At 39.8% G+C, this 20,179-nt stretch overlaps 1 protein-coding gene across 1 annotated transcript in view; it reads right to left on the bottom strand.

Annotated features, from left to right (window-relative positions):
• Window positions 1-20,179, bottom strand: part of CEMIP2 (cell migration inducing hyaluronidase 2) — a 380,284-nt gene that overhangs the window by 245,620 nt on the left and 114,485 nt on the right. Inside the window, exons 3-5 of the mRNA XM_053702507.1 lie at window positions 16,120-16,260; window positions 15,323-15,884; window positions 14,926-15,095 (exon numbers count right to left, since the gene is read on the bottom strand). Coding sequence (XP_053558482.1) covers window positions 14,926-15,095; window positions 15,323-15,884; window positions 16,120-16,260 — 873 coding nt within the window. The remainder of the gene's footprint in view (window positions 1-14,925; window positions 15,096-15,322; window positions 15,885-16,119; window positions 16,261-20,179) is intronic.

Genomic DNA, 20,179 nt, shown 5'->3' with positions numbered 1-20,179 from the left:
CAAAATGCTGAGAAGCGCATGTCAATGTAGAAATCTTAGCACAAACTTACTTCACCACCTCCATAGGAGGCAAAGTTTGTAAAAACTGATTTGTGGGTGTGGTGAGGGGTGTATTTATAGGCATTTTGAGGTTTGGGAAACTTTGCCCCTCATGGTAGGATTGTATATTCCATACGTCACTAGCTCATGGACTCTTGCCAATTACATGAAAGAAATAAACTAGGCTTCACAGACACCTCTGTAACAGGGTATGATATACCTTTCAGGGACAAGATGCAAGCCTTATTGGGGGAGGTACCTGCAAAACCCAGAGATGCCAATGCCATATTCCTACAAAAACCGTTGCAGGATTCGACTGCCAGAGAGGGAGTGTATAAGATGGGGAAAAATGTTCTAGTACTAACACCCATGAGGCAAAACAAGCTACAGGCTGCATGGGAGGGTCCCTGCAATATATTAAATCAGCTGGGTAGAGCAAATGGTGTGTATTTTTTAAATGGAGGGCATCATAATGGCAAAACTGCTATGTGCAATTTGTCTGGCAATGGCGTTATCACCGCAAGGGGAAACTCCCTTTGATATGCAGCTGGAGTGGCTTGTGGGAGGTTAAGGGGTTAACTTTCTGTAGTTTTGTGCTAAAAAAAAAACCAAACTGTTTTTAAGAAGAACTTTGCTGCTGTGTTTATGTGTGCATACGATTTCTTTGATATGCCAGACCCCTTATAAATACTTGGTAATATACACAGAAGAGATCTTTATGGCTCGAACTATCAGCAGAGGGCATGATGGAACACAGAGCCTCAAACCAGGAACTACACTGGGGTCAGTGATAGGACAGCCAGCACTGTAAATAAGTGCTTTTAGCAGAAATAATGTTTCAGGAACATAAAGAATGCAATATGTATGGGGTCTGGTATCAAAATATGCCTCACCATATCCCTAAGGGATTGCCTCTCTGTATACATGCACTAGATTTACCTAGCAGAAATTATAATTTCAGGCAAAGACTTGAGTTTATTGACTGTCGTAAAAGATAGGGGGCTTCCCAGCCCCTGCAAAGAGGGAGGGGCAAGCAACCTTATCTCCTAAACATTGTATAAAGTTTTGTGTTTTAACATGTAAAGTTGTTCTTACATGGGAGGCTGTATACCAACAGAGTGAAAGACAATCTTTTCCTGCCAATCTCCCTGGCACAGATACCAAGACTATTAAAGTATAAGGGTTTTGCTTTTTCTCTTTTTAATTTTAAAAACTGTTTGCTTGTGCAATTCTATTTGTTAATATCTTTTTATTATTAATGCATTGTGCTAATTTTGGCATAATAAATCTTCATTTATTAAGCTTTGGCCTTTGACTAATATTTGAACCCCGTTACTGAAAGAGACTGGTAGTGTTAAGACTGGTAATATTAGGACTGTGATTTTAGGTTATTTTTTTCTAAATTTAATCTGGGATTTCATTTGTAATTTTCTGGGTTTTCCTTAAGATTTCCCATATCATATAATCTTAAGTAGTGGCAGCTAGATATAGTTTTAGTTTAATGTGGGTTGCATTAAAGGGGAGTTTTGGGCATTTCTTCTAAGTCTAGCGCAGACTAGAGATTGTTGTTAATCCTTGCACCCACTGAAATAAGTCACATGCTTGCCTGGAGTGGCTAGACGGCGACACAGTGACAGTAGAAGGGGTCAGATAACCCTTTCTGTGCCAAGCAAGTGATTGAAGCAGGGTTGGTTAACCTTGGTCGTTACAGTCGGATAGAATACATAGACCACCAGCTTGGAGAACATATACATCCATATCACATACAGTCATGTTATGGGACCATCTAATTCCTAAATATTCTTTAATTCCAAGGAACTCTAGGGTTATTCCACTAATAACTTTATTTACCAACTTTAGCTGTACACTGCAAAATAAATGGGCTAATAGAGGATTATATAGAATAGCGGACACTTTACAAGGCAATACGTTCTTAAACTACATTCAATACACTGATTTGAACACACAGGACACATCAAACTGGTTTCATTACTTACAACTTAGTGCAAGAGTAAATTAAGTTCTCGGCAAAGACACACTAAAGCTACCTACATATCTAGAATATCTATGTCTCTGACCAAAAAGAACAAGGACAACTATCTCACATTTATATCCTTTGTTTAATATTCCCAAAAATATGGCAAAATTCCCATACATGTGCAAATGGGAATCCGAATTTAACTTTAGTTGGACAACAGAAAAATGGTGTGAGGTTATAAATAAGGGATCATAATTCCCAATTTGTGCACATCTTAAAGAAAACTACTTGAAGGTAGCATTTAGGTGGTACTTTCATCCTACTAGATTGCATCAGATTGAAAAAAACAAAACGCCTTAGAGGATGTGATGATCAGGGTTCATACTCACATATGTGGTGGGATTGCCCACATGTAACAGATGTGTGGAACCAGACAACATAATTTATGTAAGAACTTACCTGATAAATTCATTTCTTTCATATTAGCAAGAGTCCATGAGCTAGTGGCGTATGGGATATACATTCCTACCAGGAGGGGCAAAGTTTCCCAAACCTTAAAATGCCTATAAATACACCCCTCACCACACCCACAATTCAGTTTAACGAATAGCCAAGAAGTGGGGTGATAAAAAAGGAGCGAAAGCATAAAAAAAAAAAATAAGGAATTGCAATAATTGTGCTTTATACAAAAAATCATAACCACCACAAAAAAGGGTGGGCCTCATGGACTCTTGCTAATATGAAAGAAATGAATTTATCAGGTAAGTTCTTACATAAATTATGTTTTCTTTCATGTAATTAGCAAGAGTCCATGAGCTAGTGACGTATGGGATAATTAATACCCAAGATGTGGAACTTCCACGCAAGAGTCACTAGAGAGGGAGGGATAAAATAAAGACAGCCAATTCCGCTGAAAAATTAATCCACTACCCAAATCAAAAAAAGTTTCAATTTTTATAATGAAAAAAACTGAAAATATTAGCAGAAGAATCAAACTGAAACAGCTGCCTGAAGTACCATTCTACCAAAACTGCTTCTAAGAAGAGAAAACATCAAAATGGTAAAACATAGCAAAAGTATGCAAAGAAGACCAAGTCATTGCTTTGCAAATCTGATCAACAGAAGCTTCATTCTTAAAAAGCCCAGGAAGTAGAAACGTACCTAGTAGAATGAGCCATAATCCTCCGAGGCGGGAATCCACCCGACTCCAAATAAGCATGATGAATCAAAAGTGAAAGCAAGATGCCAAATAAATGGCAGAAGCCTTTTGACCTTCCTAACACCAGAAAAGATAACAAATAGACTAGAAGACTATCTGAAATCTGAATAGCTTCAACATAAGATTTCAAAACTCTTACCATATCCAAAGAATGTAAGAATCTTACCAAAGAAGTCTTAGTAAAAGACAATAATTCCTCCCTAATGTTGATAGAAATCACAACTTTAGGTAAAAATTGAAATGAGGATAGCAAAAACCACCTTATCCTGATGAAAAAATCAGAAAAGGGAGACTCACAAGAAAGAACAGATAATTAAAAATTGTTCTAGCTGAAGAGATGTCTAAAAAGAACAATACTTTCCATGAAAGTAAATAATGTCTAGAGAAAACATATGCTCAAATAGAAGAGCCTGTAAAGCCTTTAGAACCAAATTAAAACTCCAAGGAGGAGAAATTGGCTTAATGAAAGGTTTGATAAGAACCAAAGCCTGAACAAAATAATGAACAACAAGAAGGAACACTGCCTTACCCTGATGAAAAATCAGAAAAGGAGATCCACAAGAAAGAGCAGAAAACTCAAACTCTTCTAGCAGAAGAGATAACCAAAAGGAACAATACTTTCCAAGAAAGTAATTTTAATATCCAGAGAACGCAAAGGTTCAAACAGAGGAGCCTGTAAAGCCCTCAGTACCAAATTGAGACTCCAAGGAGGAGATATTGACTTAATGACAGGCTTGATACAAACCAAAGCCTGTACAAAACAATGAATATCAGAATGAATAGCAATCTTTCTGTGAAAAAGAACAGAAAGAGCAGAGATTTGTCCTTTCAAATAACTTGCAGACAAAATCAACCTGAAAAATTGTAAAATTCTAGGAATTCTAAAAGAATGCCAAAAGAATTTATGAGAAGAACACCAAGAAATGAAAGTCTTCCAAACTCGATAACAAATCTTTCTAGAGACAGATTTACAAACCTGTAACATAGCATTAATCACCGAGTCAGAGAAACCTCTATGACTAAGAATCAAACGTTCAATCTCCATACCTTCAAATTAAATGATTTGAGATCCTGATGGAAAAATGGGCCTTGAGATAAAAGGTCTGGTCTTAACGGAAATGTCCAAGGTTGGCAACTGGCCATCCAAATGAGATCCGCATACCAAAACCTGTGAGGCCATGCTGGAACCACCAGCAGTACAAACGAACGCTCCATTAGAATTTTTGAAGAACTAGAGGCGGAAGATATAGACAGAATGATAATTCCAAGGAAGTGTCAATGCATACGCTACTTCCGCCTGAGGATCCCCTGACCTGAAATAGGCCCCTGGGAAATTCCTTGTTAAGACGAGAGGCCAACAGATCTATTTCTGGAAGCCCTCACATCTGAAAAATTGAAAAACATATCTGGGTAAAGACCATTCTCCTGGATGTAAAGCTTGATTAACAGAGATAATCCGCTTCCCAAACGTCTATACCTGGGAAAAGGACCCCAGAATTTAGATAGGAGCTGGATTTAGCCCAAGCAAATATCCGAGATACTTTGTCACAGTCAAAAGACTGATAGTCACACCCTGATGATTGACATACACCACAGATGTGATAATGTCTGAAAAAAACAATAAACGTCTCTTCTTCAAAAGAAACCAACTGAAGAACTAAGGGAATGCACAGAGTTCCAAAATATCAAATGGTAATCTCGCCTCCTGAGATTTCCAAACCCCTTCTGCTGACAGATAACCTCAGACAGCCTCCCAACCTAAAAGACTTGCATCTATAGAGATCATGGTCCAGGTTGAAAGAATCGAAGAGACCTGTAGAACTAAATGATGGTGATCTTAACCACTGAATCAAAGATAGATAAACATAGAATTCGAAGATTTAAGAAGTGAAATCCTAGAATCCCTGCACCATTATGCAGCATAAAAAACTGAAAAGGTTTTCTATGAAAATGAGCAAAGGAAAATGAATCCAATGCTGCAGCCATAAGACCTAAATTTCCATGCATATATAGCAACTGAAGGAAATAATACAGACTGAAGGTACCGACAGACGGAACCCAATAAGAAAAAAATCACTTATCTATTAGAGACAAAGACAGTGACACAATCTATCTGGAAACCTAAAAAAGGTGACCCTTGTGTGAGGAATCAAGAGCTTTTGATAAAAAGATCCTCTAACCATGTCTTGAAAAAAAACAAAATTGAATCATATGAGATTCCGTAGTCTCAGAAAATAAAAATAATCTGAATGAAAACAGAAATGAAGATATGCATCTATTGTATCTAATGAAAACAAATAATGCTATCACTGACCAAAAAAGTAAGAAGACACCATATAAATACCAATCTAAAAGATGGTACATTTATATAATAAAAAGATTTTCTATCTTTGAAACAATGAATAGTTTGAATAAAACCCCAAAACCCAGATCCTAAAAATGGAACTGGAATAAATACCCCAGAAGATTCCAGATCTGAGCAGCGCTTGATCCTCAACAGGTGATCAACCGCACTTCAACATTACCCAAAATATATGGGACTGAAACACATTAAGGAAAGTGTTAGCTTTACTGGAATAGCTTTAATATAATAGAGAGAAAAAGACTTCTCACAGACGGTTTTATTTCAAATTTTATTTTGTACCCAAAATCTAAGAATTTTGGACCGAATAGAACCAAAAATACTTCTAAATAAAAACATGTTACTTGGGTAAGAATTTAGAATTTTGTTCTTTAGTAAGAACAACCAAACTAAAATAAGCTTAAAGTTTTAGTCTAAGAACTTAATCTTGAAGCCCAGAGTAACAGTTAAGAATTGAATCCAATATGAATCAAATAACTGATTATCTTGGAAAAAAAAAAAAAAAAAATAAGGATTAAACCTCATTTGTGAAATATTCAATAAAAATGAAGAAACAAATAAAATTATTAGCATGTTAATCCAGTTAAGGGACCAGAACACACCGGACTTGCATAAACAAAAATGCAAGACAACAAGACAAATGCAACAGCACCCAGTCTGAACCTCAAATGAGCAATAGACTTTGTCCCTTAACAATGCTAAATAATACATAATCTGATACTTGATCTTTAAAGTAAACAGAAAAAATGGAGCAAAAGCAACATCATCCAAATAAATTACAGGTCCAAGAAAAGTACCTGAAAATATTTTTTTTTCCTTAAATAGGATACAACCATTTAAAAAGAAAATAAATACTATTTTGCTATAGAAACAATAGCAAAATTTAGCAGGAGTAGAGATAGCCCCATTAAATTGGAGAACCCTCAAAATTGAATTTAACTGCCGGCAAAGAATATAATTTAAAACCTTTGAAGAAAATTGTCAGCCTATTCCATTCCCTAGTATGAAGGAATGGAAAAAAACCTCTGAAGACACAGAAGATAAAATAAGCAGAAATAAAATGTTAGCTAGTTTTGAAAAAGAACTAGTTACCTCAATATCCAAAATAATCAACACCTTTTCAACAAAAAACAAATGTACTCTAATAAAAAATAAAAAAGTAGATTTGTTAGTGTCAATATCTGATGAAGAAAAGTTCAGAAAGAGAAAAAACAATCATCAGAGAAGGATAATTCAGTATGTTGTTGGTCATTTGAAACTTCATCAAAAAGAAGTTTGAAAAAGACCTAAAAAAAATTTTAATAGAAGGGGGCAAAGTCAGACAAAGCCTTAACCTAGAATCAGAAAAATATTCTTATACATTTTCTAAGTATATCTTGTACATAAGATGTAAAAAGAAAAGCAATACATAAAGCATAAATACTAATGGATTCTGCATGTAAAAGTTTATCATGATAACTTATTACAAACAATAGCTAAAGATAAAGATTCATAACATTTAAAATAAATGAACTTAGCTTTGGTAGGTCTTCTTAGTCAACAGGAATCCCACAGTATGTTCTGATCCAGGAATAATTTATGGAAAATCTTGCAATATGTAATAGAAAAAAACAACATATAAAGCAAAATTATCAAATTCCTTAAATGAGTGTTTCAGGAATGGGGAAAATGCAAAACAAACAAGCCTCTAGCAACCAGAAGCAACAAAAAAGTGAGACTTAAATAATGTGAAAAAAAGTGGCGCCAAGTATGGCGCCCACATTTTTTGGCGCCAAGTATGACGCCCACACTTTTTGGCGCAAAAAAAAAAAAAACATAATTTATGCTTACCTGATAAATTTATTTCTCTTGTAGTGTGTTCAGTCCACGGGTCATCCATTACTTATGGGATATATTCTCCTTCCCAACAGAAAGTTGCAAGAGGATCACCCAAGCAGAGCTGCTATATAGCTCCTCCCCTCACATGTCATATCCAGTCATTCGACCGAAACAAGACGAGAAAGGAGAAACTATAAGGTGCAGTGGTGACTGGAGTTATAATTTTAAAATTTAGAACCTGCCTTAAAAAGACAGGGCAGGCCGTGGACTGAACACACTACAAGAGAAATAAATTTATCAGGTAAGCATAAATTATGTTTTCTCTTGTTAAGTGTGTTCAGTCCACGGGTCATCCATTACTTATGGGATACCAATACCAAAGCTAAGTACACGGATGATGGGAGGGACAAGGCAGGAACATTAAACAGAAGGAACCACTGCCTGTAGAACCTTTCTCCCAAAACCAGCCTCCGAAGAAGCGAAAGTGTCAAATTTGTAAAATTTGGAAAAAGTATGAAGTGAAGACCAAGTTGCAGCCTTGCAAATCTGTTCAACAGAGGCCTCATTCTTAAAGGCCCAGGTGGAAGCCACAGCTCTAGTGGAATGAGCTGTAATTCTTTCAGGAGGCTGCTGTCCAGCAGTCTCATAGGCTAAACGTATTATGCTACGAAGCCAAAAAGAGAGAGAGGTAGCCGAAGCCTTTTGACCTCTCCTCTGTCCAGAGTAAACGACAAACAGAGACGAAGTTTGTCTAAAATCTTTAGTTGCCTGCAAGTAGAACTTCAGAGCACGGACCACGTCTAGATTATGCAAAAGACGTTCCTTCTTTGAAGAAGGATTAGGACATAATGATGGAACAACAATCTCTTGATTGATATTTCTGTTAGAAACAACCTTAGGTAAAAACCCAAGTTTAGTACGCAGTACTACCTTGTCTGAATGAAAGATCAGATAAGGAGAATCACAATGTAAGGCAGATAACTCAGAGACTCTTCGAGCCGAGGAAATAGCCATCAAAAACAAAACTTTCCAAGATAAAAGCTTAATATCAATGGAATGAAGGGGTTCAAACGGAACACCCTGAAGAACTTTAAGAACCAAGTTTAAGCTCCACGGAGGAGCAACAGCTTTAAACACAGGCTTAATTCTAGCCAAAGCCTGACAAAAAGCCTGGACGTCTGGATTCTCTGCCAGACATTTGTGTAAAAGAATAGACAGAGCTGAAATCTGTCCCTGTAGCGAACTAGCGGATAAACCCTTTTCTAAACCCTCTTGTAGAAAAGCCAATATCCTAGGAATCCTAACCTTACTCCATGAGTAACTCTTGGATTCGCACCAATATAAATATTTACGCCATATCTTATGGTAAATTTTTCTGGTCACAGGTTTCCGAGCCTGTATTAATGTATCAATAACCGAATCCGAAAACCCACGCTTTGATAGAATCAAGCGTTCAATTTCCAGGCAGTCAGCCTCAGAGAAATTAGGTTTGGATGGTTGAAAGGACCCTGAATTAGAAGGTCCTGCCTCAGAGGTAGAGACCATGGTGGACAGGAAGACATGTCCACTAGGTCTGCATACCAGGTCCTGCGTGGCCACGCAGGCGCTATCAGAATTACCGATGCCCTCTCCTGTTTGATCCTGGCAATCAGTCGAGGTAGCAACGGAAATGGTGGAAACACATAAGCTATGTTGAAAACCCAAAGGGCTGCTAATGCATCTACCAGCACCGCTCCCGGGTCCCTGGACCTGGATCCGTAACAAGGAAGCTTCGCGTTCTGGCGAGATGCCATGAGATCCAGATCCGGTTTGCCCCAACGACGAATCAGTTGAGCAAATACCTCCGGGTGAAGTTCCCACTCTCCCGGATGAAAAGTCTGGCGACTTAGGAAATCCACTTCCCAGTTCTCTACGCCTGGGATGTGGATCGCTGACAGATGGCAAGAGTGAGACTCTGCCCAGCGAATTATCTTCGAGACTTCCAACATCGCTAGGGAACTCCTGGTTCCCCCTTGATGATTGATGTAAGCCACAGTCGTGATATTGTCCGACTGAAATCTGATGAACCTCAGTTTTGCTAACTGAGGCCAAGCTAGAAGAGCATTGAATATTGCTCTTAATTCGAGAATGTTTATTGGAAGGAGTTTCTCCTCCTGAGTCCACGATCCCTGACCCTTCAGGGAATTCCAGACTGCTCCCCAGCCTAGAAGGCTGGCATCCGTTGTTACAATCGTCCAATCTGGTCTGCGAAAGGTCATTCCTTTGGACAGATGAACCGGTGACAACCACCAGAGAAGAGAATCTCTGGTCTCCTGGTCCAGATTTAGCAAAGGGGACAGATCTGAGTAATCCCCGTTCCATTGACTGAGCATGCATAGTTGCAGCGGTCTGAGATGCAGGCGCGCAAATGGCACTATGTCCATTGCCGCGACCATTAAGCCGATTACCTCCATGCACTGAGCTACTGATGGGCTTGGAACGGAATGAAGGACACGGCAAGCATTGAGAATCTTTGATAACCTGGACTCCGTCAGGTAAATCTTCATCTCTACAGAATCTATAAGAGTCCCTAGAAAAGGCACCCTTGTGAGTGGTAACAGAGAACTCTTTTCCACGTTCACTTTCCACCCATGCGACCTCAGAAATGCTAAAACTATCTCTGTATGAGACTTTGCATTCTGAAAACTTGACGCTTGTATCAGAATGTCGTCTAGGTACGGAGCCACCGCTATGCCTCGTGGTCTTAGTACCGCCAGAAGTGAGCCCAGAACCTTCGTAAAAATTCTCGGGGCCGTGGCTAACCCGAAGGGAAGAGCCACAAACTGGTAATGCCTGTCTAGAAAGGCAAACCTTAGGTACCGATAATGATCTTTGTGAATCGGAATGTGAAGGTAAGCATCCTTTAAGTCCACTGTGGTCATGTATTGACCCTCTTGGATCATGGGTAGGATGGTTCGAATGGTTTCCATCTTGAACGATGGTACCCTTAGGAATTTGTTTAAAATCTTTAAGTCCAAGATTGGTCTGAAGGTTCCCTCTTTTTTGGGAACCACAAATAGATTTGAGTAAAATCCTTGTCCCTGTTCCGATCGCGGAACTGAGTGGATCACTCCCATGATTGAGAGGTCTTGTACACATTGTAGAAATGCCTCTCTCTTTACTAGGTTCGTTGATAACCTCGATAGATGGAACCTCCCTTGTGGAGGAGAGGTTTTAAAATCCAGAAGGTATCCCTGAGATATAATCTTTAACGTCCAGGGATCCTGCACATCTCTTGCCCAAGCCTGGGCGAAGAGAGAAAGTCTGCCCCCCACTAAATCCGTCTCCGGATAGGGGGCCCTGTCTTCATGCTGTCTTAGGGGCGGGAGTAGGCTTTCTGGCCTGCTTGCCCTTGTTCCATGACTGGTTGCCTTTCCAACCCTGTCTGTAACGAGCAGTAGTTCCTTCCTGTTTTGGAGCGGAGGAAGTTGATGCTGCTCCTGCCTTGAAGTTACGAAAGGCACGAAAATTAGACTGTTTGGCCTTTGGTTTGGCCCTGTCCTGAGGAAGGGCGTGGCCCTTACCTCCTGTAATGTCAGCAATAATTTCCTTCAAGCCGGGCCCGAATAAGGTCTGCCCTTTGAAAGGAATATTAAGTAGCTTAGATTTGGAAGTTACATCCGCTGACCAGGATTTAAGCCAGAGTGTCCAGCGCCTGTATGGCGAATCCGGAATTTTTAGCCGTAAGTTTGGTTAGATGTACTACGGCATCTGAAACAAACGCATTAGCTTGCTTAAGGGTTCTAACTTTGCTCAAAGCCTCATCCAAGGGCGCTGTGCGAATCGCCTCTTCCAGAGACTCAAACCAGAATGCCGCTGCAGCCGTGACAGGCGCAATGCATGCAAGAGACTGCAATATAAAACCCTGTTGAACAAACATTTTCTTAAGATAACCCTCTAATTTTTTATCCATTGGATCTGAGAAAGCACAGCTATCCTCCACCGGGATAGTGGTACGCTTGGCTAAAGTAGAAACTGCTCCCTCCACCTTAGGGACCGTCTGCCATAAGTCTCGTGTGGTGGCATCTATAGGAAACATTTTTCTAAATATCGGGGGAGGGGAAAAAGGCACACCGGGTCGATCCCACTCCTTACTAATAATTTCTGTAAGTCTTTTTGGTATAGGAAAGACGTCAGTACACACCGGTACCGCATAGTATCTATCCAACCTACACATTTTCTCTGGAATTGCCACCGTGTCGCAATCATTCAGAGCCGCTAATACCTCCCCTAGTAACACACGAAGGTTCTCAAGCTTAAATTTAAAATTTCTGAATCCGGTCTCCCCGGTTCAGAACCGTCACCGACAGAATGAAGCTCACCGTCCTCATGTTCTGCAAATTGTGACACAGTATCAGACATGGCTCTCGTGTCATCAGCGCGCTCTGTCCTTAACCCAGAGCTATCGCGCTTGCCCCTTAATTCGGGCATATTATATAATACTTCTTTCATAACATTAGCCATATCATGTAAAGTGATTTGTAAGGGCCTAGATGTACTTGGCGTCTCAATCTTACGCAGGTACTGACACGTGAGGAGACGCAGGTACTGACACGTGAGGAGAGTTAGGCGGCATAACTTCCCCCTCGTTGTCTGGTGATAGTTTCTCTATCGGTACAGATTGACTTTTATTCAAAGCAATATCAATACAATTGGTACACATCGTTCTATTGGGCTCCACATTGGCTTTTGAACATGATGAACAAACAGTTTCCTCTGAATCAGACATGTTTAAACAGACTTAGCAATGAAACTAGCAAGCTTGGAAATCACTTTCAATAAGTTTACAAGTAATATAAAAAACGCTGCAGCGCTTCAAAAATACAGATATAATTAAACAATTCTTAACAAGAAGTGTATTATTAGCAGAGGATTGCACCCATTAGCAAAAGGATGATTAACCCCTCAATACCCAAAACGGATAAAACGGATATCAATTAAGATTTAACGCTTTTAATCACAGTCAAACACACTGTCACAGATCTGCTGTGACTGATTACCTCCCTCAAAAATGAATTTTGCAGACCCCTGAGCGCTCTAGAGACGTCCTGGATCAAGGAGGAAGAAGCAGGAAGACTGTGCTAGAATTTTAACTGCGCAACAAGGCGCTAAAAACAAGGTCCCTCCCACTCCAATTACAACAGTGGGAGCCCTGATATAATGGTTTCTATGCAGAAAATATATGTTAGCCATGTGGAAAAAAAATCATGCCCAAAGAGATTTATCACCAAGTACCTCACAAAAACGAATAACATGCCAGTAAACGTTTTATTAAAAAACAACATTTTCCAATGTCATGCAAATTTATCACTAAGCCTGCTACCAGTCGCTACCACTGCAGATAAGGCTTAAGTATTATTTCAGTTTTAACAGTATTTTCTCAGTCAAATTCTAGTCCCTAGAAAATAACTCGACTGCGCATACATTTATCAGCCTGATACCAGTTGCCACTACTGCATTTAAGGCTGTACTTACATCATACGGTAAAAGCAGTATTTTCTTAGTCAATTCCATTCCCAGAAAATAATGTACTGCACATACCTCATTTGCGGAGGACCCCGCATGCTATTCCCAGTTTCTGAAGTTACCCCACTCCTCAGAATGTCGAGAACAGCCAGTGGATCTTAGTTACGCCTGCTAAGATCATAGAAAAAAAACGCAGGCAGATTCTTCTTCCAAATACTGCCTGAGATAGAAAAACAGCACACTCCGGTGCCATTTAAAATAACAAACTTTTGATTGAAGAATAGATAAGTAAAAACTCCAGCTCCTCTCGCGACCTCCTTCTTTGTTGAGGGTTGCAAGAGAATGACTGGATATGACATGTGAGGGGAGGAGCTATATAGCAGCTCTGCTTGGGTGATCCTCTTGCAACTTCCTGTTGGGAAGGAGAATATATCCCATAAGTAATGGATGACCCGTGGACTGAACACACTTAACAAGAGAAACGTCTGTAACACACATGCGTCAAAAATGACGCAACCACGTGTAAACTTCCGGCGTCAACTATGGCGCCGAAAATGACAAAACTTTGCGCCAAAAAAGTTTGCGCCAAGAATGACACAATAAATTGAAGCATTTTCTGCCCCCGCGAGCCTAACAGCCCGCAAGGAAAAAAGTCAATTAGAAAATTTCTTTAAGGTAAGAAAAAATATTTTATTCATATGCATTTTCCCAAATAATGAAACTGACAGTCTGAAAGAAGGAACACTGATTATCCTGAATCATGGCAAATATAAGTTTAAAGACATATATTTAGAACTTTACGTATAAAGTGCCCAACCATAGCTTAGAGTGTCACAAAAAATAAGACTTACTTACCCCAGGACACTCATCTACATATAGCAGATAGCCAAACCAGTACTGAAACGAGAATCAGTAGAGGTAATGGTATATAAGAGTATATCGTTGATCTGAAAAGGGAGGTAAGAGATGAATCTCTACGACCGATAACAGAGAACCTATGAAATAGATCCCGTAGAAGGAGACCATTGAATTCAAATAGGCAATACTCTCTTCACATCCCTCTGACATTCACTGCACACTGAGAGGAAAACCGGGCTTCAGCCTGCTGCGAAGCGCATATCAACGTAGAATCTAGCACAAACTTACTTCACCACCTCCACGGGAGGCAAAGTTTGTAAAAACTGAATTGTGGGTGTGGTGAGGGGTGTATTTATAGGCATTTTAAGGTTTGGGAAACTTTGCCCCTCCTGGTAGGAATGTATATCCCATACGTCACTAGCTCATGGACTCTTGCTAATTACATGAAAGAAATTTAGATTACTAAGTGATATATTTGAAAAAGATATTCTTTTAACACCAATACAAGCTCTACTTCATGAAGCAATTAAAGGATTGCACTTGAAAGCCAATAAGCTAGTAGCATTAATCTGTACAATAGTTAGGTTGGTAATTGGTAATAGCTCACTATTGGAAAACCATGGTCCCCTCATATCATATTATAAAAAATAAAATCATTTATCATCAAATGAGCAGAGCATCTGCAGACCTTTTAGATACGAAAGACCTCTTTCTAGCAATATGGGAACCTTGGATTCTATATATAGAAAATAGAGATGGAAATTAAAATGTAATTTTGGTGAGACCACATGTTGTCTTTTAACTTTGATTACAAAAGACGTATAAGTTATTCTAGACACCTATGATAAATAAATGTACCGGTATAGACCTGACATTTTCTATTATTGTATTCTAATATTGTATTCTTATACCTTGAAAAAATTTTGTAATTCATTGTTGTATCATGCATTCTTTTATGTAGGTTTATAATTTATAATTTTTTCTTATTGGAAAATGTAACACAAATTATTAAAAAAAAAGTGCATTAATATCTGAAACAGTTTGTGACTGGCATCCTTTCTTTTAAAACAATTTTTAAGCTCTTCAGCTCAGACAGCAATAATGTTAATAAAGGTACAAGTCCAACTCCGTATTTAATAGCCGTACCTTCAATCCATTCACTGTATGCTCCGACGGTAAACCTCTGCCCATCCAATGTAAAGAATTCTTTCACAGCAACTGCCCTTCCTCCAGTGCTATGATTTTCATAATCTCGGACTGATTCACTGTAAGAAGAATTTCCACCGCCAATAACACCAACAAAAGCCCATGCCTGTCTAAATATACAAAGACAAAAAATATAGTTCCAGTCATTCCTTGTAGACTTATTTTCAAATAGTTTTGAAAGAACTCTTAGGAGGTCACAGTTATTTAGTCAGGATGATAGTTTTACATTTCTTATCTACTGAAAAAAATTACATTTCTTACCTAATGAAAAAATTTCCAAAAAACTATTTTAGAAAGTATCAAAATAGTACTGTATAAATAAAGGAAATCATCTTACCGATAGCTTAATTTTTTGACAAGTGTACTTCCAAGAAGATTATTAACTGTAATTCTGGTCTCTTCCAACAAGTTTTTGGCAGCAGAGTCACCAACTGCAATAGCCATAATCTGACCAGGATTAAGAGCTTTAATGAAATCCTGAAATCTTTTGCTTTCACTTCGATTGTTATGAGTGTCAAACCTATCAGATTCTAAAACTTGAGCAGTATCTTGATCTACAACTCTAACATTAAGACCCCTGAAAAAACTGCGTTGAAAACTGTAAGCTCCAGTCATAAGGCCTGAAGAATTTAGTGATTTATTTAGCAAGGTCCAAGATAACTTTGGAGTTCCATGTAATTCCAGTGTTCCGCCAGCTGCCACACCAATAAATTTGTTGCCAAATTCAGGTACAGTGTCCCCTTCATCAGATTTTCCATATAAAATAATATTTGCTTTGGAGTTATATGGGCATTTTTCTGCTCCAATATGAAGTGCTCCACCATCCTTTATCAAGATATAACGAGTCCTCAAAGTAATATTTTTTGAACCATTTGCATGGTCTTCAAAAACAAGTACACCTGTAAGGAAGCACAGCTGTAAATTGATACTATATATACTGAAGTAACCAAAACATAAATAAAATTAAAAAAAAAAGGTATTTTTTATCAAAGATCAGACACATATACACATAAAAATACAATATATAGTCTAGGAGAGTAAAATATTAATTTTACACTGTCTAATCCCAATAGGTTCAGTTTATAGAACGTATTCTAATTTATGTATACTAATAGGATGTCTAAAAGAACAAACCTCCATCTTGTATCGTTATAGAATGCACTGTGGCATCTGATTGCAATCGAAAAAAGTTTCCATTCCCTATAACAACTTTTTGGGTCGCATCAAGGCCAGGATTCCAATTGCTGAGGGAATAGTTTTGATCTGGACAATTTCCTGAAACAATGTAAAAACATAAATTATGCTTACCTGATCATTTAATTTCCTTCCTTATGAGGAGAGTCCACAGCATCATTCCTTACTGTTAGGAAATACTGAACCTGGCCATCAGGAGGAGACAAAGACACCCCAGCCAAAGGTTTAAATACTCCCCCCCCTACTTCCTTCATATCCCAGTCATTCTGCCAAGGGAACAAGGAACAGTAGGAGAAATATCAGGATATAAATGGTGCCAAAAGAAAAAAACAAATTTTGGTCCGCCCATCAGAGTATACAGGCCGGGGCCGTGGACTCCCCTCATACAGAAGGACATGAAATTATCATCAGGTAAGCATAATTTATGTTTTACTTCTTAATATGAGGAGAGTCCACGGCATCATTTCTTACTGTTGGGAAAACTATAATCAAGCTCCAGAGGACACTGATTGATAACAGGAGGGGTAAAAGAAAGGCGGACCCTATCTGAGTGCACCACAGCCTGCAAAACCTCTCCCCCAAAAGCTGCTCCTGCAGAAGCAAAAACGTTAAATTTGTAGAACTTTGCAAAAGTATGTAAGGAGGACCAGGTAGCCGCCTTACAAATCTGATCCATAGAGGCCTCGTTCTTAAAAGTCCCAAGAGGAAGCCACCGCTCTAGTGGAATGAGCCGTAACCCTCTGAGGAAGTCTAAGTCCCGCTGACTCGACAGCCAAGCGTATAACACTCCTCACCCAAAAAAGATAAGGAAGTCGAAGAGGCCTTCAGACCCTTATGCTTCCCAGTGTAGATAACAAACAAGGAAGAAGTTTGTCTAAAATCCTTAGTAGCTTGAAGATAAAACTTCAAAGCTCAAACCACATCCAGATTATCAAGTAAACATTCCTTTGAAGGAGGAGGATTAGGACATAATGAAGAAACCACAATCTACTGATTGACGTTACGATAAGACACCACCTTAGGAAGAAAACCCAAGCGGGTACGTAAAACAGCCTTATCAGTGTGTAACACCAGATAAGGAGGCTCACATTGCAAGGCAGCCATTTCAGAAACTCTGTGTGCTGAAACAACCAATAGAAAAAATAACCTTCCAGGACAACAATTTGATGTCAACCAAATGCATAGGCTCACACAGAGCCCATTGCAAAAATTTAATAACAAGATTCAAACTCCAAGGTGGAGCATTAGATCTAAAGACAGGTCTGATCCTGATCAGAGCTTTAATGAAGGATTGCACATCAGGGAGCTCCAGCAAAACAGAAAGGGCCGAAATCTGTCCCCTCAGGGAACTGGCAGAAAGGACCTTCTCCAGACTTTCCTGGAGAAAGAAAATAATCCTGGCCGCCTTGACCTTATGACGGGCGAAACCACACACTCTTCACACCAGAATAAGTAAGCTCTCCACACCTTATGATAGATGCGACGAGTAACAGGCTTACGATCCTGAATGAGAGTGTCAATAACCCTCTCAGAAAAACCTCTTTTGGCTAAGACTAAGTGTTCAATCTCCACGCAGTCAGCCTCAGAGAGTCTAGATTTTGATGATCAAAAGGACCCTGGTTCCAGCACATACCTGCGACAAGGTAACTTCCACAGAGGAGATGAGGACATCCCAACCAGATCAGTGAACCACATCCTTTGTGGCCATGATGGAGCAATCAGTATCACTGATGCCTGCTCCTGCTTGACTCGGGCCACCACACAAGGAAGAAGTGGCAACGGTAGAAAAATGTAAAATTAGATTGAACCTCCAAGGCACTGCTAATGCATCTGTTAGCTCTGCCTGAGGATCCCTGGACCGCAACCCATATCTGGGCAGCTTGGAATTGAGCCAGGACGCCATGAGATCTCTGGTGTCCCCCATCTATTGCAAATCTCCGCAAACACCTTGGGATGGAGAGACCATTCCCCCGGATTGTCTGCTGAGGAAATCCGCTTGCCAGTTGTCCACACCTGGAATGTGGATCGCTGATACCAAGCAGTTGTAGGCCTCCGCTCACTCCAGAATCCGAGATAATTCCCTCATTGATAGGGAGATCCTCGTTCCCCCCTGATGGTTTATGTAAGCCACCAAGTTTATGTTGTCTGATTGGAATCTGATAAACCGGGACAAACCCAGAAGAGGCCAAGCCTTCAGAGCATTGAAGATAGCTCAAAGTTCCAGAATGTTGATCGGGAAGAGGGATTCCTCTCGAGTCCATAGGCCCTGTGCCTTCCGGGCACCCCAAACAGCTCCCCATCCTGATAGACTTGCATCCGTAGTCACAATCTCCCAGGATGGTCTTAAGAAGGATGTCCCTTGGGACAGGTGATCTGGACAGAGCCACCAGGAGAGCGATTCTCTCGACCGGTTGTCCAGAGAAATCTGTTGAGACAAATCCGAATGATCACCATTCCACTGTCTCAGCATGCACAGCTGAAGAGGTCTAAGATGGAATCTAGCAAAAGGAATGATGTCTATGCTAGACACCATAAGACCAATCACCTCCATACACCTAGCCACATTGGGCGTTAAGGAGGTCTGGAGGGTAAGACAAGCAGAAGATAGCTTGTAATGTCTCTGGTCTGTAAGAAATATCCTCATAGATATGGAGTCTATTATAGTACCCAGGAATTCCACCTTGGTACTGGGAATAAGAGAACTCCTTTCTAAGTTTATCTTCCATCCATGAGATCGAAGAAGAGATAAGGGCTTTCGAATAGTCCTCTGCCAGATGACAGGATGGTGTTTGAAACAGAATATCATCCAAGTATGGCGCTACTGCTATACCTCTGGCTTTGGCCACTGTAAGCAGAGCCCCTAGAACCTTCGTAAAAAAAACTCTTGAAGCAGTAGCTAGATCAAACGGTAGTGCAATAAACTGGTAGCGCAGGTCCAGGAATGCAAATCTTAGGAACTTGAAGTGTTCCTTGTGTTTCAGAACGTGAAGGTAAGCATCCTTCAGATCTATCGTGGTAATGAACTGTCCTTCCTGAACTAAGGGAAGGATGGACCTTATTGTCTCCATCTTGAATGTGGGAACAGATAGGAACGTGTTTAAGCACTTTAGGTCCAGAATCAGGTGGAAAGTTCCCTCCTTCTTTGGGACCACAAAAAGGTTTGAATAATACCCCAGACCTCTTTCTGTAAGAGGTACCAGGACAATGACTCCCAGACGCACCCAGAAAGGCTTCTTTCTTTTCTGGCCTTGAAGACAGGTTTGACAAGAGGAATCTGCCCCTGTGTGGATGAGACTTGAAACCTATCCTGTTTGGAGATGCAGGGAGAGTCTTTCTGCGAACCCATCCAGACTCTTATTAACAGCTCCTAAGCAATCAGTGTTGACGAGTTTCCCTGCCTGCTTCCATCATTTAAGTCCATGTCAGGAGCGATGCTACAAGACTCTCAAACTTGAGAGGCTGTGTTTCTGTTCCACGGCAAAGATTATTTTTAATACACATATGATAATGCAAGAAGACAGGGTCACAGTGTGGCTCCTTTTATCTTTTGGAATCAAGGGTTGATATCTCCAGAATGGGATTATTGAACAGGGGGGATTAATCACATAATTTTATTATGATAATGCTGCGACATGTGTCGACATTCATCAATGCTCTCACTGAGAGGCTGACAAGACTACTTAAAACTCCAGTCCCATTGTGAAGGGCAGATTCCCTTCATAAGGAACTACTCTGAATCTTCTGACACCTCTCTGCCAACCCCCTGTGACGAAAGGCAAAGAATGACTGGGATATGAGGGAAGTAGGGGGAGTATTTAAGCCTTTGGCTGGGGTGTCTTTGCCTCCTCCTGGTGGCCAGGTTCAGTATTTCCCAACAGTAAGGAATGAGGTTGTGGACTCTCCTCATATTAAGAAGGAAATATAGGCTTTATCAAAATAAAGATAACAAATCACAATTTTTCAAAGGATTTTTAATACCTTAAATTAGAAAGAAAATTAA

This window comes from Bombina bombina, chromosome 2 (genome assembly GCF_027579735.1).
Source record: "Bombina bombina isolate aBomBom1 chromosome 2, aBomBom1.pri, whole genome shotgun sequence".
NCBI classification, from domain to species: Eukaryota; Metazoa; Chordata; class Amphibia; order Anura; family Bombinatoridae; genus Bombina; species Bombina bombina.
The sequence above is the reverse complement of the archived record's forward strand: the minus strand, read 5'-3'. Positions and strand labels throughout refer to the sequence as shown.